General features: G+C 36.7%; 1 protein-coding gene and 1 pseudogene across 3 annotated transcripts in view; one reads left to right on the top strand and one right to left on the bottom strand.

Moving 5' to 3' along the window:
* DCUN1D5 (defective in cullin neddylation 1 domain containing 5) overlaps positions 1-2,072 on the top strand; it is a 76,760-nt gene extending 74,688 nt beyond the window's left edge. Inside the window, exon 5 of one of the 3 annotated variants that reach the window (XM_053670434.1) lies at positions 406-2,072. In XM_053670434.1, the coding sequence (XP_053526409.1) occupies positions 406-461 (56 nt within the window). In that variant the 3' untranslated portion in view covers positions 462-2,072. The remainder of the gene's footprint in view (positions 1-405) is intronic. The other 2 variants (XM_037142203.2, XM_037142202.2) reach the window with 2 other exon arrangements.
* An 18,967-nt stretch (positions 2,073-21,039) lies between these two features.
* Positions 21,040-24,806, bottom strand: LOC119046924 (PAT complex subunit CCDC47-like; annotated as a pseudogene).
* Positions 24,807-25,171: the final 365 nt, after the last annotated feature.

The following is a 25,171-nucleotide window of genomic DNA, read 5'->3' as shown; positions in this document are numbered from 1 at the left end:
AATATAGTTACTCCTTCAACAAGCACATGCTTCTAGGTGAGGTAACATAGAAATACTAGGTTTAACACTTTTCATATTGTTTAATAATGAAATGGCAAATTGTGTGTGCAGTTGCAATAGGGGAGAGGTTAACATTGATTTAGTTATTGGAGAGTTCATGAAACACTTAACACTTGAGAAGGAAGTTGCTCCAGATAACCCATTGTGTAAAAGTCCCTTATTTAAAACAAAACAAAAGAAAAAGCTAAGACAGCATCATTAAGTTGAAGAGAGAGGCTGGAAGCAAAACACCTGAGTAAGGGGAAGGTCAGTTCCTTTATTATCCTCACAGAGCTCATGAGAAGTTTTTCTAATAAGTTAGATGAGTTCACTGAATTCTAACAAAAATCGTTTCTTTATTTCTAGGGCCTGTTCTTCTCGATGAATTTGTTGAATGGCAAAAAGTCCGTCAAACATCATAGCAAGAACTATTGTGAAGAAAACGCAAACCTTTTGATTCCTGTGTGTATACAAGTTAGATGAGAAAAGAAAAATCCAAAGGGTGCATTTTTATTCATATGAAAGACTTCTCATAGTACTTTCTTTTTTCCATTTTTTTAAAGGAAGTTTTCTTGTTACATGTGATGGGCCTTGTGCCACACCTCTTCTGAGACTGAATATTCAGTTTTTGTTTTGAGTTATGTTTATTACATTTATTTCAGAACAATAAAGATTCCGATTTGTGATAAAGGCCTTAAAGTGAAGATGTCCCTTGAGTGTCAGAGTGGTATTTATTTTTGTAAATTTTAATTCTTGAATTTTAGAGGTTCTATTCACCATGAATTTGTGGAATTTTAAAGATTTTAAATAACCTTAATATTTGGCAGTATATTCTGATGATGGTATGGCTTAATGTCTTCATCTCTGCTCAGTTAGGAAGAATATTTATTGACTTCTGGGATAATAATATTCTGATGCAACTGGTAAATTTTTGGATATTGGAAGTGCTCCAACTTTCAGCTCTGGTTTTTTGTGAAAGCTGCCATGGTTTGATGCACATACTTTATCTGAAAAGTTTAGAATTAGAAAGATGATGTGTAGTCATTTTCTTGTCCAACCATTAACTAGTACTGTCAATAAGCATAAAGCAGAATTCCAGGTATATTCTTAATGTGAATTTTAATTTTCTGTATTCTGTCTTTTTACAAGTACCTTTTATACTTGAAAGAGCAAGGCTTATATATTAATGGCCTCAGAATCAGACAATCAAACAGCCATATGAGAGAATGAAGATCAATATTGAATGAAGTTGTATCATCATCATTGTTGTTATCAGTGGCATTTGTATCCATTTAACTGTCATTTTGTGACATAGGGAGCTGTGTTGAGTGCTTTTTTTCCCCCATTAAGAGAACTTTAGCTCATCGTTGTGGAGTTATTTAAGATATATAGGAAAAGAAGGTAATAGAAAAAGGAATAATCAGAGAACTCTGGGTATAATGGTGCACATCTCCCAGTTGCCATTTACATTCTTACGATCACGGTACTGCTAATTATCACAGTTTTCTGACTGTTGGCAGTAAAGTATCTTGAGGAAAGGGCAGCCTTTTCTATTTCACATAGAAAGCATTTTTTTGCACTAGCAGCGGGGTTGTTTTACATTCCTTTTCAAATCATCCAGTATCCCAGTTATGTGAAAACTGTTCACGTTCATAGTCCAGTCATAACCTCAATAACATTGCTAGTTTCATTGTATGTGTGGAGAGAAGTAAATAGAGTATTTTTTTCATAATGCCATTTCTATTGGGATTTAAGGTGAAGGTTGGTTTTTTGATGGTGAGTTTATTTAATGAGTGATTTTCAGTATTGATCATTTATGGGAGAATAGTGTAAAGATTTTTATGGTTTTTTGCTTTTTAATTAATAAGCTGGGAGAAAATGATTACTGTTTTACTTGCCTTCTTAACGAAATTACTTTGTAGAACATTGATACAATAGTGGGAAACAACTTTTTAAGTATTAGAATCAACGAATTACTAGAACCGAGCATACTGACAATGTTATGATTTAACATTATAAAGATATTTAATATTAAGTTTAAGTATAAAGTATTTTGATTTTTAGACATTTTAGTCTTTATAATTTGACTCTTCTCTCTAAGGCACAACTGCTGAACTTGAAGAATATTGCCCATTTTTGCTTAATTCCAAAACACATAATTTAAGTGAAACCTTACAAGTTGTTCTTTTATAGTCTAAACTAATGGTAATGCCTTTATCATCTTCATTATTTGAGTTTAAAAAAACAAAACACTAAGACTTACAGATGACCTTTAAAAAAAATACATGGAACTATTTACTTTGCTTACTTACCCAAAGATACGTTTAAGACTTTCTGAATCTGAAAACTAAAATGAAACTTTTTCCCCTTAAGTCAAGAGCCTATTCCTATCCAGGCCACGCTTGCTTTACTCCCTTGCTTCTTCTTGTTCTCTGAGCCTCCTTAGAGTCATAACATTCACTTTGGAGGCAGAGTTACTCTGCCTCATTCATCAGTCAGGATGTGGGCTTGTCCCTTCTTGTCATAACTTTCTTTATATTTGAACAGCATTTAATTTATTGGGAAGCTTATGATCAAAAGAGATTAAAATGGTATAAGAGTACAGGATTAAGGAGCCTGTGGTATAAAAAAGAAGTCTCCTGAATGTTGTCCTTCTTGTTTAATTAGTTAGTTTTAAGTGCCTTTCCAGGAATTCTGTTGTAAAATTTTCAGGATTTCTTTGTATAGGATAAAATACTCAGTGGTGCCTTATAATTGGAAATGACTTGCTTCTTACAGAGTAGCATACAGATGTAGTAAAACTACTTGAAGTAAGTAGAGCCAGGTATTGATACTTACCTGTGAAAGGATAGAGAAGTTTTCCCCCCACCCCTAAGAATTAGTATTCGAACAAGGCCTGGTATTCTTAGGTTATTGGAAGGAATTCAGGTAACATAGTGTTATCTTAATCAGTCATAAAAAAATGGTGTATTGTTATGTGCTGAACTGTTTTCTACGTTACAGTGTTTGTTTTTAAATTTTGTCTAATGATTTCTTGTTTTTTAAATGCTGCCAGTAAAATTTTTGACACTACAATTTTGATAGGTAGTATTTTTATGTTTAATGTATAGGGTTTGTTGACTTGGGTCTTAATCGACTGAAGTGTACTGTGGACTTAGTGTTTATGAAATTGTCATCAAAGGCTTTCCATGGGGATATTAGATTGACTCAGGAATATTTCTTTTTAAGTACAAATGCCTTTTCACCAAGAAAACGAAAAAAACTTTCTAACAATATTTGTCATCATTTTGTGATAAAGAGAGGAAGAGAATAGAATTTTAAGATTAAACTTAGAGTTCCTAAAGCATACAAGTTATGTAACATAGCTTAGATTCAGAACATCAAGTGCATTAACAGTGAAACATTTAGTTTGAACTAAGTATTTCTTCAACAGAATATGTTCCTGCCTAATTGTTAATGGTAAAATTGTGAAAGGATTTATTGGAATTTATTTTGTGCTCATCTTGAGAAGCAAATAGAATGTTGACTTCATTTTACTGTTCTTGTAGAAGTGTACTTAAAACTGTTGTGATAATAATTCATATTTGTTTTTAATTATATTATAATAAGTTTTTTTCTATTTTTCACAGCTCCCCCTAATAATTCATATTTGGATAAAGTTTTGTTTGGGCTTTTTAGGCTTCTATTGGCTCAAGTTTTGTAGCACATCTCATGTGCTTACCAAATGTCTAAAGCATCCTATAAATTGGCAACATTATAATAGATTTTAATGATTTAAATGCATTTGTTAGACTAAGAGAAAGGCAAAATAATCTCTTAATCTTATTTCTAAAGAAGAATTCTTGTTCTTAAAGAGGAATTCTCCCTTGAGAAAGTATTACTTCTTAAGTGACACCAGAAATCATTTCAAGGGAACATTTTCAAGAATGGCTCATTTTCTCTTTAGGAGAAGGAAGAAATAACAGCAGACTCTCGTTGATTTTTTCAATAGGGAAGGCTAATCTGAATTACTAAATACTCAGGATCATATAATTTGTTTAATGAATATAGTTTTATTACTTTCATAAATATTAGGTAACAGCCAGACCAAAAAAAAAAAAAGGATTGCTTTTAAGACTTGGCCTTTGTTTAACAAGACGTAGTTACTTAACCTTTACAGGAAATTTATATAGATTATAGATTGTGGAAAGATGAATTTCTGTCCAAGCCATAGGTGAATTATCACTAATTGACTCTTGTACAGATTGTTCTAGTGAGCTTTTACTTCACTGGGGCATATCTTCAGGGCTTTTAAAGCATTATTTACCTTTTTCTGAACACCAATCTTAATAACAAACCATAAATTTGCTTTGCCCACCTCACAATCTTTTGTATCCTTTGTAAATAGTACTTACTTTGTTCCTTTCCTAGTTGAAATTGATTTGACCAGTGTTTTTGTCTTTTTAAAAAATTTCAAATACTGCCCTGACTGGTGTGGCTCAGTGGATTGAGTGCTGTCCTGGAAACCAAAGGGTCGCTGGTTCTGTTCCCAGTCAAGGCCCAGGCCTGGGTTGCAGGCCAGGCCTTCAGGAAGGGGAGCATGAGAGGCAACCACACATGGATGTGTCTTTCCCTCTCTTTTTCCCTTCCTTCCCCTCCTCTAAAGATAAATAAATAAAATCTTTAAGATTATTTTTTCAAATACCAGCAAAAGTTTATTTAGAAAGTTACAGAGGTAGAAGTGAGCCAGCTGGGCTGTGAGGACTCAGGAAACAAGTTACAGAGGCAAAAGAAGGGCCCTGGGAGCTTAGGAAAAAGAAAGACAAGCCACACCTTGGGGAAGGAAAGGGGAATAGGCATGGGCATGCTCAGAGAGAGCATATGCTCCATTTTTGTGTGTGTGTGTGCTTTGCAATGTATTAGAACCTTTTATAGTAAGCCATTTTTGCTTGGGTTCTAGTTTACCGTGTGTTGAATACTCTTTAAAATTTATCTAATAGGGTTAATATGAATATGTAATTTTGTCTTACAATTCCAGTATTATTGGAGCTTTGTTGTACTTATTTTATGGAAATATGGTTCATAAATGGACCAGTAAAATAGTTTGATTAAAAATTTATTTTTCTCCCAAATTATATCATTGAAAGATTTATCCTGGATTTTGGCTTTCACAGCTTTGAAGTATAATGAAAATTGTTCTACGTACTTCATGGGTCATTTTAAGTATTAAGATAAAATTGTGGATTTTCTGGAATATTCAAATAACCATATCTATAATTATTTTTAAAAGAGAACAAAAGTAAGCCAAATGGATATGTATAAAGCCAGATTTACCCCATCCTTCTGTGTGTGTGTCTAAATTGAATATTACTGTTACCCATGATTTTTTATGTAGATGAAAGCCTGATACATATGTGAACAACTTGAGATTTGAGTCTTAATATTATCAACTCATTAAACTTAGAAAATTAATTATTGTGAATATTGAATTAAATTAAGTTTGTTTATCTAGTACTTTACCTGTATTAACCTATCATGCAAGTGAAATGGCTTATAGCAGATTCATACACAATATTTTTATCTGCAAGTACAGAATTTTTACCTCTTTTGAATTTATATCATTCCTTGAAAGTACTTCGGATATTGAGAGAGTTTATAGAAGTAGTAGCAGAGAAACCTGAGGTAGTTTCCTGTTTGCAGTATCCTTGTTACGTGACTTCTTAGACATGTCACTTGACCTCTGCCATCTTCAGCTTCATCTGTAAAATAGTGATGATAATATCTACCACATTGTTATGAAGTTCAACCAGGGACTTTATCCACAACACTTAGTAAATGTTGAATACACCTTAATATTTGAATAAAATACAAGTAGCTAAAATTGTCCTCTCTTTACAACAAATTTTTCTGTTATTTATAAACTGAAATTTCTTGTATTTCCTGTTTTATTCTACCACTTATTTTTATAATCAGACTTATATTTCTCTTGGTCTAAGTATTTCTGTAAATCCCAAACATGTATTATATGCCAGGAAGTGTGATAGGCGCAGAATAGACAATTATTTCTGATCCTTTTGGGGTTTTCATTTTAATTGATACGTAAAGTTTGTACTTTATCATATGGTAACAAGGTTATTAAGGGAAAAGTTGAAAAGGAGTCTGGGAGGTATATGAATATGATCTTGCTATTTTAAATAGTAAGCCGAGATCTGATGAAGTGAACAGTTGAGCCATATGCATATCTGGGAGAAGAGCTTTCCAGGCAGAAGGGCTAGTACATGTTAAGGCCCCGAGTTGATAGTGTGTTTTCAAGAAATAGCGATATCACTCTGACCATAATGAGGAAGAAGAGTATTGCCAGAATTAGAAATGAGGTTAGAGAGACTGGGAATAATGATCTCGTCTGCTCGTAGGTAATCATATAGGACACTGTAGGCCTTTCTAATGCCTTAGACTTTCATTGAAGTGGGAAGCTATTAGGGTTCTGACTAAAACAAGGCTGTAAGTGGGTAGTTGAGTAGAGTAATACTGGTGGTAGTCCAGGTGAGATGGTGTGGTTTGAATGAGGCTGAGGGTAATGGAAATAGGTGGTCATATTAACATTTGGTAGAGCTAATAGTAGGTGCTGATGGATTGATGTGGTGTATGAAATAGAATGATTCCAAGATTTTTGGTTTGGACCTCTCCAAGAGGGTGGCAACATTAACTAAGATGTGGAAGACTCAATGGAGTAGGTTTGGTGTGTAGGTGGGGTTGAGAGGGCAGATCAAGAGCTTGGTTTTGAACATAGTATAGTTATTAGGCCCATTAGGTGTACCAAAGGAAATAGAGAGTAGGCAGTTGGATATTTTGCATCTGAAGTTCAGGGGAGATGTCTGAGCTGGATATGTGTGTGTGAATAAGTCATTGATGTACTTGTTTACCTATTTTAAGTCAGGAACTACAACTAAAAGATGTATTATTAGTGAAATTAAGGATATGGTTTTTCAAGAAATGCAATGTTAACATTTTCTAGTACACAAAAATTAATTGCTTTCTATAATGTTATGGAAGCATTGATTGGAGGAATGCCCCTTTTTTTGGAGATAATACAGTTTTACATTTTAAGACTATATCTGAAGAACTAGGTCTTTCTCTAGTTCTGTTTCAATTTGACAGTTTTAGCACTAGAGGGCAGACTTGCTCCTAGAAGCAAGAGTAGTAAATGGATTTATAGTCCAAAGTAATACCTATATTTAATCCCATTTAGTGAATGTACTTCTTTTTCAAGTGCCAGTTTACTGTCTACTATACTTTCCTGTTGCTAGGAAAGCATAAAATAAGGCTACTGGTTGATTTTACTATATCTAGGACTCGTGGTACATACGTATATGAAGTCCAGGGAAACTGAAGTGTAACAATAACTGTACTAAGATCTGATACAAGGTAGGCACATGAGAGAATTTGAAGCCTGTCAGAAGAAACCCTGGACATGAAAACATCTATTTAGGAAATGTGTCAGTGCAGCATCTATAGCACGTACTATCTTGTGCTGTATCTATTTAAGGGTCTTTTGTTCCTTCGGTAATAGAAATCCTAACTCATTTATCTTTGGTAACACCAAGTGCCCATCACAGTGCCTGGTACTTAGGTTAGTTTGTAATATGTAAATTAATGACAAAAAAAAAACCACACATAAGAACACAGGGAATTGAGGCCTTTGCAAACATCTTTGCAAAGAATGTCCTGTTAACAAACATGGAAACATTTTAAAAGTTTAAAATTATTTAAAAGTGGTTATGGAGATGATTTCAATTCTCCGTCTTCATTCCCACTTCTCTCTTTAATAGTCTTTATCTACCCCCATAATCAAGAGCACTTAGTAGAAGTAGCCTGTTGGCATCCGGAGAGGGTGGTGTAGCCTTTTAAGGTCACTGGAGTGGAAGAGAAAGATAAATGTGCAAGGTGGACAACTCTTCAGCTGCTGACATCAGCTTGAGAACTTGGAAGTGAAATCAAGCTTTCTGGAATGCAGCACTTCTTTCCCACTTTCACCCAGAAACTTTGCCCATACGTGGTTCTTTAGCTCCCCTGGCTCTTTTAGGGTCCCTACTTTTACATGATAGTTCCTCAATGAGAATCATGGTCCTCACCTCATAAAATTGTTTTGAGAATGAAATCATCGCATGCTGTAAATATTATTAGCTACACTGCTCTCTTAAAAAAAAATAGATAAATTGAATTTTGTAGGATGGACTTAATGATGTTCACTAAGTGTTCTTACATAGTAAAATCAAACAAACAGCAGAAAGTGGTTCACTAAATCCAATGCATTTAGAATTGCAAATCTCATAGGAAACTAGTCTCTAGTATCAGTGATGTAAACTGACTTGTTTTATTTGCTCATTAATGCGGGGTAGTATAGGGAATGGTTCTTCGAAGGGATATTAACTAAACGAGATGATCAATTTAGAGTGCACTTGCACCAAGTAATAATTGCTCACTAACATTAACTGATACAGTTGTCTTTAAAAGTGGATCAGTTTGACTTCATAGGAAGAACTCTATTGTTTTAAAAAGACAAATATTAAAAATAATGTAATGTCTTACTACATTGTTTGATTCTCTTTTTTAAAATTAAATTTTATTTAGTTACTTTTCAAGTACTTTTTTTTATCTATTTCTCCCATCCCACCCCACCCCCCTGCCCCGGTCTCCCTCCTCCTTCCTCCCTCCCATTCCCCTCCCCCCCAGTCCTCATCCCTATGTCTTTCATACTTGTTCCTCAAAATGATTCTCTTAAAGTTGTTTATTTTTAAGTACCCAAAGGTATTTTACTTAGAAGTACAGTGTTTAAAATGGAGATAACTGACATGCTCTGGTTAAAGTAGCTTTAAAGAAGCTACTTTAAAGAAGCTTTAAGTCCTTCCCTACTCACAACCCTCACTGCTGTTATTTTGAGAATCCTCAAAGAAACCCCTAGCTCTTTGACTAGCATATTTTGAAAACCACTGCTTACAAATTTGCACATTGGCCTGCCAAATATGTGAACCAAGTAATGAGAGGAAATTCTGTATCTCTTCAGAAATTTCTATTCTTTGTATAAAAGCTGAAAAAGCAGCCCTGCCTGGTGTGGCTTGGTGGACTGGATGCAGGCTGGTGAACCAAAGGGTTGCTGGTTCTATTCCCAGTCAGGGCACATGCCTGGGTTGTGGGCCAGGTCCCCAGTAGGGGGCATGAGAGAGGCAACCACACATTGATGTTTCTCTATTTCTCCCTCCCTTCCCCTCTCTCTAAAAATGAATAAAATCTTTTTAAAAAAGCAGCCAACATTTTAGGATGAAATAAGATATATTTCAAGCATCATTCTAGGTGTTATACTAGAACTGTAAAGTTTATGATAGTTCTATTTTAGGCTTATTATCTAGAATTGGTCTAAAAAGGGTGGTAAAGAACTGCCAAGAGAGATTTGGAGTAGATACGAGAATGAATGAATTTCTCCGGTCAGAGTCTTCACTGTAGTCCCTTATAACAGGATAAAAAAGAGTCTAGTTTCTTGTTCTCTGCCTTTGAGGGAATATAATCCGCAAAGAGGAAACAGCTCGATGAGTAGGGATCGTGTCAGTCATTGTTCCCTGCTCTGTCTACCACATCATAAGGTCTTAACAGGCGTTTGTTGAATGAATGAAAATATTTACAAGTCATCTCTCCTAAGCTGTGAGTTACTTTAAAGACAGCATGTTCCATTTATCTTTTCAGTGCCCAGAGGCAGCATGTGCCCAGTAAATTAAAGAGTGTGTTTGCTTAATCAACAAATGAATAAACAAATGTACACATACGTACATCAAAAGTTTATATACAGGGTGGGAAAAAAGTTTTACAGTTATGAGCACATAAAACAGTTTACTCTTGCACTATTATTTGTTTTCCATATAAAACCCTACTGTAGGTTCCAACTGAAAGCCTACTTGTCCCCCCCACCCCTGCCCTTGCATATACATTCCTATTAGAATAAGATTTTTGAAGGAAGAAACGGTGTTTTCAGTTTCTAACATAGTGCCTGACTCCTAGTAGGTTGTCAAAAATGTTTGTGGAACTTAAGTTTCAGTAGTACCAGAGTAGTCTCACATAACCCAGCGCAGCGTGTGTATTTAAAAAAAATTTTAATAACAACAACAGTGTAATAGAGGAGAAGGTAATAACAACCGACCCAAGGAGATCAGATTGACCATATTCTTGTACTTCTGTGACGATAGGTGATCATCAAATGGCAACGTTCCAAGGAGTGTTCCAAAGTAAATGTAATACTAGGTGCAGTCACAATACAGAGATATACAGGGGTGGGCAAAAGTACATTTACAATTGTATGTGGAACAGGTTATTGTATTATTCTACTTTATTTTGAAGATTCGACTTGATATATATGTATTTATTGCAATTTCATATTTTTTATCATTTTTTAAAGACTTATTTATTTTTAGGGGAAGGGAGGGAGAAAGAGAGGGAGAGAAAGAAACATCAATGTGTTGGTTTTCTCTCAAGCGCTCCATACTGAGGACTCAGCCTGCAACCCAGGCATGTGCCCTGACTGGGAATTGAATCGGCAACCCTTTGGTTCCCAGGCTGGTGCTCAGTCATCTGAGTCGTACCAGCCAGGGCCCCATTTTTTTTCTTCTAAAGGAAGACCGTTAAAGTTTCACGTAATGCTGGTTTGGTGGTGATAAACTCCTTTAGATTTTTTTTTGGGGGGGGGGGTCTGGGAAGCTCTTTGTATGTGTTTTGATTCTAAATGACAGCTTTGCTGGGTAGAGTAATCTTGGTTGTAGGTCCTTACTTTTTATCACTGTGACTATTTCTTGCCATTCCCTTCTGGCCTGAAAAGTTTCTGTTGAGAAATCAGCTGACAGTCTTATGGGACCTCTTTTTTAGGTACCTGTTTTTCTCTTGCTGCTTCTAAGAGTCTCTCTTTGCTGTTAACCTTTAGTGTTTTAATCATGATTTGTCTTGGTGTGGGCCTCTTTGAGTTCATCTTGTTTGGGACTCTGTGATTCCTGGACTTGTATGTCTGCTTCCTTCACCAAGTTAGAGAAGTTTCATGTCATTATTTTTTCAAATAGGTTTTCAGTTTCTTGATCACTTTTCTCCTAGCACACTCATGATGCGAATGTTGGTATGCTTGAAATTCTCCCAGAGTCCCCTTACACTATCCTCATTTTTTAGAATTCTTTTTCTTTTTTTTTGCTGTTTTAATTGGGTGTTTTCTGCTTCCTTATCCTCTAAATCTTTAATTTGATTCTCTCCTTCATCTCCACTGCTGATTTCCTGTAATGTATTTTTCATTTCAGTTAATGTATTCTTCATTTCTGACTGGTTCTTTTTTATGTTTCCAGTTCCATTATTTTGTTTCCTGTCTCTTTGTTGAAGTTCTCATTGAGATCAATGCACATCCTTATAACTAGTTTGAACTCTGCATCTGGTAGATTCTTGTCCCCATTTTGCTTAATTCTTTTTTGGAATTTTGTCTTGTTCTTTCACTCAGTATATGTTTCTTTGTTTTCTTGTTTTGGCAGCCTCCCTGTCCTCATTTATGTATATTATGTAGAGCTGCTAAATCTCCGGGGCTTGGTAGAATGGTTTAATATAGTAAGTGTACTGTAGGGTCCAGTGGCACAGCCTCCCCAATAACCTGACCTAGGCACTCCAGGTATGACCCTGAGTGGGCTGTTTGCACCCTTCTGTTGTATCTGAGCCTTGATTGCTGTTGGCATGTCAGTGGGAGGTTTTTTTCCTTAGGCCAGTCAGCTGTGAGGACTGTCTCTGACCCCCAACAACTGACCTCTGACCACTGTTGAGGATCAATTGTGCAGGGACTCATACCACAGAGCAGGACTTACTTTAGTGGAGCTCTGGTGCCTGCTGAATCTGCTCCTTGAGTCTGCTCCACTTGCGGAGGTGGTTGGGTGGTGCTTAGACATGGTCTGAAGCTGTCCACTGGATGTGCTGGCTTCAGGGCCTCCCATGAGGTGCAGGCCAAGGTCAGCCGCCATCTCTGTTCTCCCTGGGGCCACCAGCATGAACTACAAAGCAATTTGCAGTTTGCTACTCATGCTGGCCTAGGAGGTGCCCAGAGAAGCCAAGCTGTGAAACAAGGCTGGCTGCTGCTAGTGCCAGGCCTGGGGCCACTTAGCAAGAGGTACAGGGCACGCTGAAGCCGGATGCTGCCTGTTTGAGATTTTAAGAAAGTCTACCAGTGACTTCTAAATAGATAAGAAATTTATTTCATAATTGGAGACAGAGATCCCACTAAGCATTTTCTGAGTTGGTGCCAGTCAAATAACATGAGCAACATGATACTCTGTGGATATCAGAATATACACAGAGCTGGTCTCAGAGTTGGTAAGACTTGAGGAAGGTGGAGGGGGTGGGTACTTTGATATTTTAAGAACATGAGTTAGTAGCAAAGGAAGAGACTGGAGACAGGCTGACCAGTGAAGAAGCCCCAATGTAGAAAAAGCCTTGGGCTTGGAGTGCAGAGATTTGTATTTTAAGTCCTTGTTTTGCTGCTTACTGGCTCTGTGGCCTTAAGATGACTGTAGCTGCCTTTTCCTCTTCTGTGAAGTGGAGGTAATACTGATGTGTGTATTGACCCTGTCCTTGAGAGTAAAATCTGATGTTATGCTTTGAATGCAGTGGCTTCCAAATGTTTTCTGAAAGACAAAGAATAAATTATACTGATTAGTGGGAAAAATGGAGCCACTGGAATGTGAGCTCCTACATTTGCCAGTATACTTGTTAAGTGTTACAGGTGGGAAGAAAAGTAAATTCATGAAGCCACTGAATCTCATGATCAGAAGAAAGCCTTTGGATTAGTTGGAAACTCCTGCAAGACTCTAAAGATACATCAGAGGTGAAGAAGTCATAAACTCTTCAAACTGGCATTTCTAATGGCGCTGTCTTATTGAAAAAGGCAAACTGCAAGATGAACCATGCAGAAAAGCTTAAAAAAAAAGCTTCCTAAAGGATGGATGTTTCATTTGTTTTAACTGTTTGCATCTTTACTTACTAATGAGTTACTTTTTTCCATAACTGGTAATTGTTTTAAATGGTCCCAAGATGGTTAGGTCCTAAGATGATTACATTGATGGCCTGTGTTACACAGTGACTGAAAAAAGGTTGACAGTCTACCAGCTGAATGAGGTATCTGATTCTTTTTGAACTAGAATGTATGAACAGGTAGTAAGCTTGATCTTGAACTTTATGATGTAAGATTGTATTTAATTGAATTTTCTCCCTTATGTCTAAAAGTCACAGCACCTTTCTTTGTCTCTGAAATACCCTGTATTTCTGCCGTCTACTGTAGGCACTGAGGATTTGCCTCCTTATTTTGGATGTGATTGTTTTTAAAGAAACATTCTTTCCTCTCTGCTCATCTTTGAGCATTGCCAGTTTTGTGTATACTTTTATTAGAGTGTTGATAACACCATATTATAATGTGTAATGTGCATACTTGTGTTCCTAACTCTGATCTTGAGAGCAGAGATTACAAAATTTTGCTTTTTATTTCTGCAATGTTCAGAATTGTTTTTGCCTTTTATTTCTCCAGAGTTCGGAACTATAGGGGAAACACTCAATAAATAGATGAATAAATGAAGGTGAACAGATCTGTTAAATGATTCTGCTTGTGTAAGATGGCTATAGTTTACATATTTTTTTCCCAATGGATGGCCAACGTTCCAGTACAGCCCTGTTTTCAAATGTTGATCTATCGAAATTATAAAACAGATATTTTTAAAAACCAAGAAATGCATATTAAAATAATTAAGACCTTTTTGCCTCTCAAATTGTCACAGATTTTTAAAAATTGTTAATACCCATTGCCAATAAGAGTACAAGGAAACGGGAATTTTTATATTTGCGACGGGAATATAAATTGTCAGACACTTCTCTGGAAGGCATTTGGAAAAATATATTCAAAAGCCTTCATTATGTTTATATCCTCTTGCTCAGTAATTCAATAGCTAGTAATTATCCTAAAATATTAGAAATTTTTAAAACGTTTTTGTCAAAATGTAGTTTACAGATAGGCAAAAAAGGAAGTAACCAGAGATCGGCTCTAAACTGTAGCGTGTATATTGATACCATGAAGCACACTACCTGGAAAAAGCCATGCTGTGTTATCAAAGGGGGCGGGGGCCAGCAGACTGTGTACTCCAGTGTATGTGTGAATGTGTAGGAAAAAGACTGAAAGGATAGCTACCAAAAGGAAAAATAGTAGCTTCTTGGTGATAGAATTACCAAGAGTTTTAATTTTTACTTAATCTCTATTTCTGTAATACAATGAGTATTACTTTTGTAACTTAAAAAAGTAAATAAAGGTTTTATAAAGAAGTGTACTTTCTCCTTTGCTGATTATACACATCTTCCCAGTGAAGGAAGAGAGACCAACCTTAAATTAGGAGTTTTCATCTGGACCGGCGGCTGCAGCAGACCTTTTTCCCTGCTTGTAACACCTAAGTTGCCTGTGGTATTCATTCATACGGTACAGTGGACACTCACTATACAGAGGTAACACTGCTTCATTCAGGAAATACTTATTGAGGCCCTACTGTGGCTTAGGAAATTGGGATATAAAGGTAAGTTTCAAATTCTTGAAGGTTAAATTATATTTTCTAAACTAAGAGTTCATTAACTAATGAGTCCAAACCTCTCTTTGGAGAGAGAGAAACCGGATCCCAGGTATTTGCCTAAGATGGAATGAGAGTAAGTAACATCTCTAGATCTGAATTCAGAAGTTCGCTTTCTAGTCTAGTACTTTTTCTAGTTACTTGGGCCTCTTGTTTTGTAAGGCATTTAGAGTTGTACAGACCATTATAGATTTCAAAGTGAAAAAAAACCTCATGCTTGTATCTCCTACAATATCTTTAATTAGTAAACGACTTATTTTATTTTGTCTCAAAGAATTTGTTGGCTAACTAAAGATTTATATCTATGAATCTTTGTGTCAGTCATTGTAAGCTATTTCTCAAATTATACATTCACTTCATGTTAACCTCACAAAATTGGATAAAGCCCATTAAACTCACCCTGCTCTTGCCATCTACATCAAATGGTTGCTTCTTTTAGGGAGGGACCGTTCAGCCACTCCGTAATTTATCCACCTAACATATTCACATTATGCATGAAGATTACTATGTAGCATTTGTCAATTGCTGAAATACAGATACAGTATATAAACAGCACAGCTCTACACTACCTGCAGTTTACCAAATGTACTTTTCCTTTACATGCTATTGCACCCTTAAAGTCCTCATGTCTTCACTTATCCTTCGAAACTCCAACATCCTCTTACCTTTATAGCATTGATCATGTCACATTGTATTATTCTAAGCTCCTTGAAACCAGAGACGTCGTCTTTTATCTTCCTGATGTGCTTAGGTCAGTGCAAGACCCGTAAGATCTATTCGAATGTATCCTTGTTATTAGGATGGAGAAATGAGTGTGGCATACACCAAATACATTTCCTTATTGTTGCAAAGTAAAGCTTAGTTTGGAACGAATTGTTCTGTGTTGGTTCCTTGTGATTACCATTTCTTTATATACTATTCATTGATCTGGTATATATTTCTCCTGGGCTGAGATAAAAATCTCCAGAAGCCCCTTTCTTTATTTTTGAAAAATTAGGAAAAATGTATCCCCTTTCCAGTTCTCTAGCAACTGAGCTTGTTCTCCATCTTTACCTTAACATTACAGGTTATATTTTGGCTATTGTGCATATTCACTGCCCTGGCTGGGTGGCTCATTTGGATGGAGCACTGGCCTGTACACCAACAGGTTATGGGTTCAATTCTTGGTCAGGGCACATACCTAGGCTGCAGGTTCGATCCCCAGTTGGGATGTGTACAGGCGGCAACTGATAAGATATTTCTCACATTGATGTTCCTCTTTCTCTTCCTCCTTCCCTCTCTCACTCCCTCTCTCACCTTCACTTTTCACAGTCCTCTCTAAAATCAATAAACATATCTTTGGGTGAAGATTTAAAAAGTGTGTATTCACTGAGAGTTTTGGTTCCAGATACTTAGATTGACTTAAGAGCAACCATGTGATTTAGTGTAATGATTACCACACAGGAAGTTGAAAAGGTGACTCTAGTCCAAACATAGCCACTGATTTGCTCTTTTATCTTAGCCATTTATTATTGAAGGCTTCAGTTTCTCACTGGTAAAGTAAAAGCATTGGATTCATTATTAATTAAGATCTTGTTACTCTGCAGGATTCTCTCAAATTCTGTCATGCTCACTTAGAATACTGAGACCTAATCTTAGCTTTCAATGAATTTGAACAATTACACTTGACTTTAAAGGTTAGTGCCCAACCCAACATGGGAGTTGGCTCTGTAGCCCTCTGATTTGTACAAGCCATGCTTGAATATTGTCTGTGGTTCGATCTTACTTCCACAAAAGCCATCTCATTCTGCATGAAAACTCTCATTGTGAGTTTTTCTTGACATCAACCCTAGATACATTCGTTTCTCTGTAACTTCTATGGATTGATTCTAGTTTTGCCCTATGGAGTGGAATTCCTGTTTTTCACATGACCTTCCTCCAAATATTTGAAGACAATAGTAATAATACCCTAGTTATGAGTCTCATTCTCCAGGTTTCAAAAAAAAATCTAGTTTAAGAATTTCTCATATGACCAGATTGCTGTTTATTTCCGCTGCAGCCTGATTGTATGTCTGCACTTAGTGACTTTGCATGTGCTGTTCTTCTGTTGGCAGTCCCATCCTCCCTTTCCTCGTACCCTGATTTCCTCTTTCATCAAGGCCCACTTTAAACCCTGTCCTCTTCCTGCTCTATCCTGTCCTCTGTTCTCCGTGCTTCATAGATGCTTTACTATGTTATATATACTCTTCACTATAGCGATTTTATACTGTATTTTGTTTTGTTTTTTTAAACATATCTGAGTGGCCTGTGATTGCAGGGATCTTCACTGACTTGTTCGCAGTACCCAGAATGTGATGGACGTGCATGAGTGAGTGAGTGAATGAGTGAATCTATGTTCTAGCATATAAGTAACAGTACAAAGTAAGTTCTCAGGAAGTATTTATTGAAGGATAAATGAATTAATGGATGAATAAATGAATACACTATTGCTTTGTGTACTTTATGAGCATTTGAATCCTCCTAAAATATTAAACCTAGGCAGAATTATAAAACTCCAGATGTGATACAACCAGTATAGGGTGAGAGGATTGATTACCTTATTCTTGAAATTATCTTCTTTAATTTCACATGAACAGAGTAGAGAGAAACTCTGTTAGGCCTACCCTTAGCTCTCTTTTATTTTTCACTTTTGTTCTTCCTCTTGTCTTTTATGCTCTTCTGTGTGAAACATGCTTGCCTCTTTTGTCTTTAGTATAACTGATTGTGCCTATGGCATGGTAACTTCATCTTGAAGGTCCATCTGACACTCATGAGATATCTTTCCTTGACATGAAAAAGTTAATTACTTGTAAGACTTAAAGTGATTATTTAGAAACCCTCTGTTATATTTTAAAGTGATATGAGCTTTTTTAAAAATAAAAATTATAGTTTAAAGCAGTCCCAGTAGAGGTTTATGTGCATTTTGCTCAGAACTACTTAGAATGCTATTTCCTCCAATGATTAAAATACAAATGTCTTCCATACCTTTCACATCATATCTGTCAAAGCAAATGCATATAGATATGGGGGTTGTCAATGAATGGAGCAAGATACCAGTGAAACAACTATAGAGTGTACGTTTGTGTGTGGGAATAATGGAAAAATACAGTGTGAAATGACACCAACTATTGCTCTGAGTGCCATGAGCTATTTTGTTTCTTTGGTTAGGAAAAAGGCATGAAAAAAAGCCAGTAGGGCTAAAGGAAAACTAGCAAATTATTCAGACATTTTGTGTGGAAAAAAAGAACAAGAAAGACTAGAAATATAAACAAATACTGCATTACTTCATTGGAAAACTGTATACTCTCTGCAACCCAATTTCCAGAGAGTAATTGAGTAAAAAGAATGACGACCAGGGAGAGAATACAATGAACCAGATTCTAGCAGCAACACAGCCTTCAACTTAAAATGCAAATTGTGAAAATCACTCAATGATTTAAAATAGTCATCTCCATATGGAAATGGTCAAGAAATTCTCCTTTATACCTAAAAGTAAATTAGGTCAGTAGAAATCAGCATTTCAATCAATAACTACTTATTTTAAATATTAATCTCTATATTTGGGAGAGTGTCTATCTTTTTATGGCACATGAGACAAAAATATCAGGGGAATTTGTACATCAACATTGTGGGTTGGTCTGAATCTTCCAAAAGTCAGGCTAGAGAAGACAAGTCCATATAAACTAGAAAATTTGTCCTCTAATGACTGAGAATGTCCACTGTTCTCTTTGACTTCTCATAATCCTTATTTATTAGCTGTAGAAAAAGTTCTGGATTAAAAGCCAGATGATTTGCCTGAATTCCTGGGTTTTTCATAAAGTCCTGATAAGATATGGCATGGCAAAGTATGGTATAGAATCTAAAATGTTATTCATTACTTTCAAATAGTATTAACTGTGGGAGGAACTCCAGCCTGCCAAATTCTCCCATCTACCGCAGATGGTAAATAAGTCGTCCTGGACATAGTCTTGCTGTTCTGGCAGGAAAGGGGGTGGCGATTCCCTCTAGTGGTGAACGTCCTGAGTCCTTCTCCCGAATGGCTTTTGTTGGGAATGCTATGTGCAGGTGTATACATCATATATGCATAGCTCATCAATCAATGTCTAAAGGCTATAGTCATACAAAAACAGGTATTATCTATAGATAACAATTGAAGGAACACAGATTTGTCATAAGTCCGGGTCTGTTAGTCATGCTGATGCCAGAGGGTCTTTAAGACGTATTTCATGAGATAAAGAGTTTACTCCTTATGCCTTGAACTTTATATCACCAGGGCTATACAAAACAAAGCAGAACAAGCTTCAGAGGATACAATATGATTATCAGGCCTGATTCCCACAGGCACCCTTGGTGTTAGGGTTGAGTCATGCTTGTCACCTGTGTTTTTACCTGATTTTCCAAGGAGACTTACTAGCCCCTTTTGGGGCTTCCTCTCACAGGGCTACAGTCTTGGAAACCACACAATGTGGTCCCCAACATCTCCCCCTTTTTTGCTTGTTATGGTGGCATAGCCAGAGGCACTGGTGCTGCTATAAGCAACAGGGTTATGCTATGCAGAGCAGGCTTCAAAGGACAAAATGCCAGATTCGCCCCTGGGAGACTTTCATTCTAGTACAAGGCCACAGCTGCCTCTGGCATTGTTTTCAGACTGAGTCAGGTTTGGGGGGCAAAGTCGCCAAGAGATTAGGAGAGTTTTTACAGATAGAGTGAGGGCTCAGGCTATGACAAAGCCAAGGGGTGAGGGTCTTTCTGCCCCTTCTCTATAGACCCCCAAGTCTTTCCCCAGTGGTCCTTTGCAACTATGCCTGTTTTAGGTTGTCTCTCCCTTGAGGAATCTTACCTCATCATTGGCTAACCAGTCATCTGCCCAGCCATGCTGGGGCAAGTGAGGGAGGCAGGGGCTGCGCTTCTCCCAGGAGGATATGTTCTGTCTTCCTAGTGGCTCATGGTCCCAAGGCCTTTTCACTCAGCTCTAGTCGTGGGACTCTTTTGTCTGTTAATGAGGCTACAGTCCCTGAAACCAGTCAGGATGGCTTCCAGCAATTAACATCAATATTGCTTTGATTAGCTATGTGAAATGCATAACTGAATTTATAGAACTCCAAACTTATTGACTTAGATGTGATTGGAAACTAGCCTAATAAATATGTCTCCTTAAATTTTCTACAACTATGATTAACATATTACTGACCTTTTAATGACGGTTTTTTTTTTAGGCCAGTTGGTGGTTTGAACGTATTCAGTCAATGAAGAAACAACTTGTTTGGCATAGATGTGGGGAAACCAATCTTACAGGAAGTCATTCTTGCTAATGTTAGAGTGAAACTTGTAATTACTAAACAAGGGTGGAATTTGCATTTAAGTCCTTAATTTTTGCTTAGTAAATTTAGGAGAATTCAGAGATGTTTGGAATTGTAAGTATTATTCAACAGAGTCACAAAAAACTCAATTGCCCCCAAAAAGATTATGTTGACTTCCTGAACTGCTGGGAAGTTTAAGCAATAGAAGCTATAATTCCTAAAACCACTTGGCTTGTTACTGATATATCCAATCTGTTACCATAAATGCAAGATTACAGTAGATGCATTTTTGCATTAGGTCACTAGTTTACTCTGATTGGCCTTGCCTATTAAATTCTTGAGTGGCTTTCTTCTGATACTACTCTCTGTGCTTCCTCTATTTACTTGACTTTTCATTCTCTGGCACTGAGATTTAAGTTTATATACTTTGTTTCTCATCAATGCTAATATTTTTAAAAGGTATACATAAAGCATATCTATATAAAGTTTGTGTTGAAAACTCAGTGGAAATTTCCTAATGGTAACCCTTAAAATTTACATTTCAACTGATTGAATATACTGTTCATGAAAAAGAAGAGTTTTTTTTAAATAGCTTTTTCTTTAAAAAAACAAAAAAGACACTAAGCAATGTTTATTGTGATGTTCCAAGAGTTATTTGTGGGATCTTGGTTTAGAGTAATTTTAAGAGCTATTTTAACTGCCTACTTTTAAACAAAAAGCAGTAGTCCAATTATGTATCTATAAACTCATGAAATTTCTTCAAATATCACAACAGTAAAAACACTGGTGACTCACGTTATAATTTTAAAAACATTTTAAAACTACACAGAGTTCAATATATCATTCCTTTCATAAAATAATCAAAACAATTTGCTTATCTAGAAGAAAATTACTCAGCCACAGTTCTGCTAATGTATCTCTATATGACCTCTATAATAACCCAAACCAAAAACAACTGATGAAAGAAAAAATTTCTCAGTCACTGGACGTGTTTGAACTTTAGGATGAGAAATGGCGTATTTTTCACGTTTCCTGTGAGTTTAGAGCTTACAGGTGGCATCAGGATTCAGATCTCTGGGATAATTCTTCATGGCTTTCACCTTGATTTGCTTCATTTTCCTTTGCTCCTTTTCCAATTTCTTTTGTCCACACCTCAAGGCAGCTCCCTCCAGCCTGTGCCATTTCTCAGGATCTTCCTCATTTATGATTCACTCCTTCGCTGCCCTTTTTTTCTCCTCATGCCAAGACTGCGACGTCTTGTCTTTGTACAGACAAGAAAGCTGTATCAGCTTCAAGAAATTCTCTTCGACTTCAGCTCTGTTCTTACCTACTTTTTTGTTTTCTTTCCCTTTGAGAAACTTTTAAGCTTTGTCAATTGAATAAATGACCATGTTTGCCAGAGGCAGCAAAGCCTCCATATCCTTTGGGTAAATGTCAGTGAGCCAGGCACATTCAGTGTAACAGTAGTGCCCCCCTTCGTGGCAGGTGGCTTTAAAGACTGGCCTGCCTTTGGCATGATTTTTGGACCCAAGAGCTGGTCTAAAAATGAACAGATTCAGTCTTGTCAGCATAGTATATAAGAAAGTGAACCTTCTTTATATCCATTGTTTCTTTTATGACTTCTCTCATCTCTGACAGAAGAGCCAAGGAGTCTGGCAGTCCACACTTTGCTCCAGACTTAGGTGTGTCACTACAAAACTCACTCCTGCATCTCTTTCTGCAGTCTCACAAAGGCTTTCCAAGTACCAGCAGCAAACACATAGGTGTCCATGTCCTCATCATTCACGGTTACTTTTAGTTGCACTGGATCACTCACAGACCTCACATCTGAGCCAGGAGACTCACTGAGTTCTGTTTCTTTAGGAACCTGAGCTGGTTAAGCATCCCCTCACGGTGCACTTGACCAGAAAACCCCAGATTGTGGATATGCTTCTTCTCCTGCTCTAAATTTCCTGTGCTTGTGGCTTCTGCCAAGGTAAAGCTGCTCTCCAAAATCTATGGGTGTTAAACCAGGCAGGCCCAAGCAGGGCAACCATTTTTATTCTTCCCAATGATATAGAGAAGTGGAGCAGTCACCATCAAAATTTCTAGATAATATAACTCTCCCAACTGTTCTAGAAATGTGCAGGAACGTCAACAATTGTTACTTGGTCCTTATTTTATGTAGAAGAACTATCTATTTGTCTTCCTAACCTTAAAAATCTTTATTATTTTATGGCTCACTATCTCCTCCTGGGTACTTGTATCTTTAAAATCTCCATCTTTTCATCTTACCCTCCCGACTCCCCAGTGGTCTCGTCTTCATCGTTTTCTGTGCCACTGAGGAGCTTCAGTAACAGCATGTTCTGTGACATCCTCAAATTCTGCCAAATCATCATCATCATACTCTTCATCTTCCTTAGCTCGAAACATCCAACTTGGCTTCAGAGATTCTCTGGAACACCAAAAGGACGACAGCATGGAAGGCTTTCACTGTTCCTATATCCAGGGCCACACACCGTCCCAGAGCTCCTGCTGCCACCTCTGGGCCTGGCTGCCACCTGCACAGTCACTGGGTTTTACTTCCCCCGCACCTCTAGGATGCAGCTGCACCAGGTAGCTCAGCCAGCCCTGCCACTCTTCATGTAGCCTCCGCCACCCATTCAGGGCTATTGTCCTAAAGCAAACTTCTTCAATGCAGAAAAACAGGAACTATTGAAAATGACAATGAAATTAATCTTTGATTTACAATTCCTCATTTTAGAGGGTCATGGGCTGTTAGGAACCCTGATGATAGGTGGAAAGAGTTCCTACATCAGTGTTCTTGGAGTAGAAAATGAACTAATACATGTAGTGCTTGGAATAAGATAGTGTCCGATATGTGGTATGTGCTCAATAAATGTTTGCTACTTTCTTCTGATTATTACTTTAAATAAAGCCATGGGTATTCAGTGAGGAGATGTTTTGTCTGCCTAACAGTAGAAATTATCCTTATTTCTGGATGAAAATTTATTTGCCCCTTTATTCTTCTATATTTTATTCTCTTTATCCTATCTTCCTTTCTTTACTGGTTTTCATTGTTGTGGTTTGGTGACCCCAGAATAACAGTTCAGTTGAAGCTGACCACAGCTTAGCAGCCTGGGAGACAAAATAGTGTGCCGTGCTTTTGCTAATACTGTTTTCCTCTTATCTCTAATATTCCAAATTCTCGCTACTCTCTATGCTCCAACTCTTCCTCTTTTCCCAGATTGTTCCAGAGCACATTAAGTTTCGTTAAACTAACCCAATGCTTACTGTCGATAGCATACATTTATTGTCTCCTTTGTGTATATGTTATGTGTTTTTGTATTTTCCCTGAGGCAATGTTTTACTTTCCTCAAGGGCTTAGACCTCACTCAGGCAATCACCCCATTGGTATCTGCCATAGGCTTATACACATAATAGGTTCTCCTTAGAAAATGATCAATGAATTAAGTAATGCTCCCCTTATTTAATTCAAATGGTTGTTTTGATACCATGTAGTGATGGCCTAATTATAGCAGAAAAAAAGGTTCTCTTTTTTAATATGTAATTTATTCTACTATCCAAAATATATTCTTTTTGTCAGAAAGTTTGCCTTAGAAATGACTTTAATTCATTCCTTTTGCAGTTAATGTTCTCATCTGGATAAAATGAAAGTAGGATAGTGACCAGAGGGGAGAAGGAAGGGAAGTTAAGGGGAAAAAAGGGGGGGATTTGGAGGAACAAATAGGAAGGACACAGGGACAAGAACTAAGGGGGGTAGAAATGGGAGGGAGGTGGGGAGCAAGGGGCGGGGGAGGCTGGGATGGGAAAAATAGACAAAAAACTGTACTTGAAAAATAACTAAATAAAATTAATTAAAAAAATGAAAGTAGGAAATGTGATCATGATCATGGTTAATTATTTTGATTTTTAAAAGCAGTCGTTTCATAGAGATTTTTTAAGGAATTTATATTTTTTTGTTCAAGGAGTTTTAAGATTATGGAGTCTGTTATTGAAGAAGCATGTTCCCAGGTAAGTCCTAGACATTTGAGAGTTGAGAATTGTTGTTTTGGTTCTTACTCTGTTAGAAAGTGAATTCCTATTCTTGCATTTCTTGTTAAACTTTGCCTTATGTGATTTTTAAGCTATTTGGGTAGGATACTGCTTGGTTCAATAAGATGGCTTTTTCTGAAAGCTGGAAACTCCTGTGTTTGTGTACATAGTCACACAATTTTGTGTTGTGTCCTGTAGTCTCTAAATGTTAGTGAAACCCACCTTATATTATACTGTTAACTGCAAGTTTGTCTATATCTGACACCCCCCACCTCCACCAGACTATAAGTTTCTCAAGCAAAAATGGGTGTCCATGTTGCATATAATGCTTTAGGTACATGAAACCCATGTTGCATTACGGGTTTCATGTTGTTATAAACATGACATGTATTTGATATTGCTATTTAATATATATGAAGTATCATGTATATTAAATATATATTCTTAACATGGGAAAACATCTAAGCATTGATTCTACTTACATTTCTCTGGTATTTTTAACCTTGTGGATACATAGTAGGAGATGAAAGTAAGTAAACCAGACTGTATTCAATAAGAATTCAGTTTTATTAATGTTTTAATGTGAGAACTGATCACGTATTTAATTTATATATGAAAACAAAGCAGGAAAAAATAAAACAAGACTTTACTCATTCTTATTTCTGGAAGAACAGCTCAGCAGGGCTGAACAAGTTTTTGTTTACACGCTTGGTTTCCGTAGCTGGGTAAGCTTATGTACAAACCCAAAATCTTTCGTAACCAGCTGAGCCATTGTCTCCTGATGCATTCTTATTTCTGGCCAGAACATGAAGCTGGAAAAGTTATCAAAAACATTACATTTGAAACCACTGTAGATATAGCCAAGAAGCCCGATTTTGAAAATGGAAATGTGTAACTGATAAATCTACCAAGTGGAAAACTCCTTATTTTTTGTCAAATGATTTTTTTCTCTGATTATAAGCATGTTAGATGGATAATGTTTTGAATGCATAAATCATTATAAAGCAAGCACCTGGTGTTCATTTTATCACAAAAGCATCTAACAGAGAAATATCTGTTTTTCTCCAATTTTGTCTGAGAAGAAGAAACTAGAACAATTTGCTCAATAATGTTCAAACATCCATAAAAAAAGATCAA

Source organism: Artibeus jamaicensis, unplaced genomic scaffold (genome assembly GCF_021234435.1).
Source record: "Artibeus jamaicensis isolate MK-2021 breed Jamaican fruit bat unplaced genomic scaffold, CSHL_Jam_final contig_585, whole genome shotgun sequence".
NCBI classification, from domain to species: Eukaryota; Metazoa; Chordata; class Mammalia; order Chiroptera; family Phyllostomidae; genus Artibeus; species Artibeus jamaicensis.
This window is presented reverse-complemented; position numbering and strand designations above follow the sequence as displayed.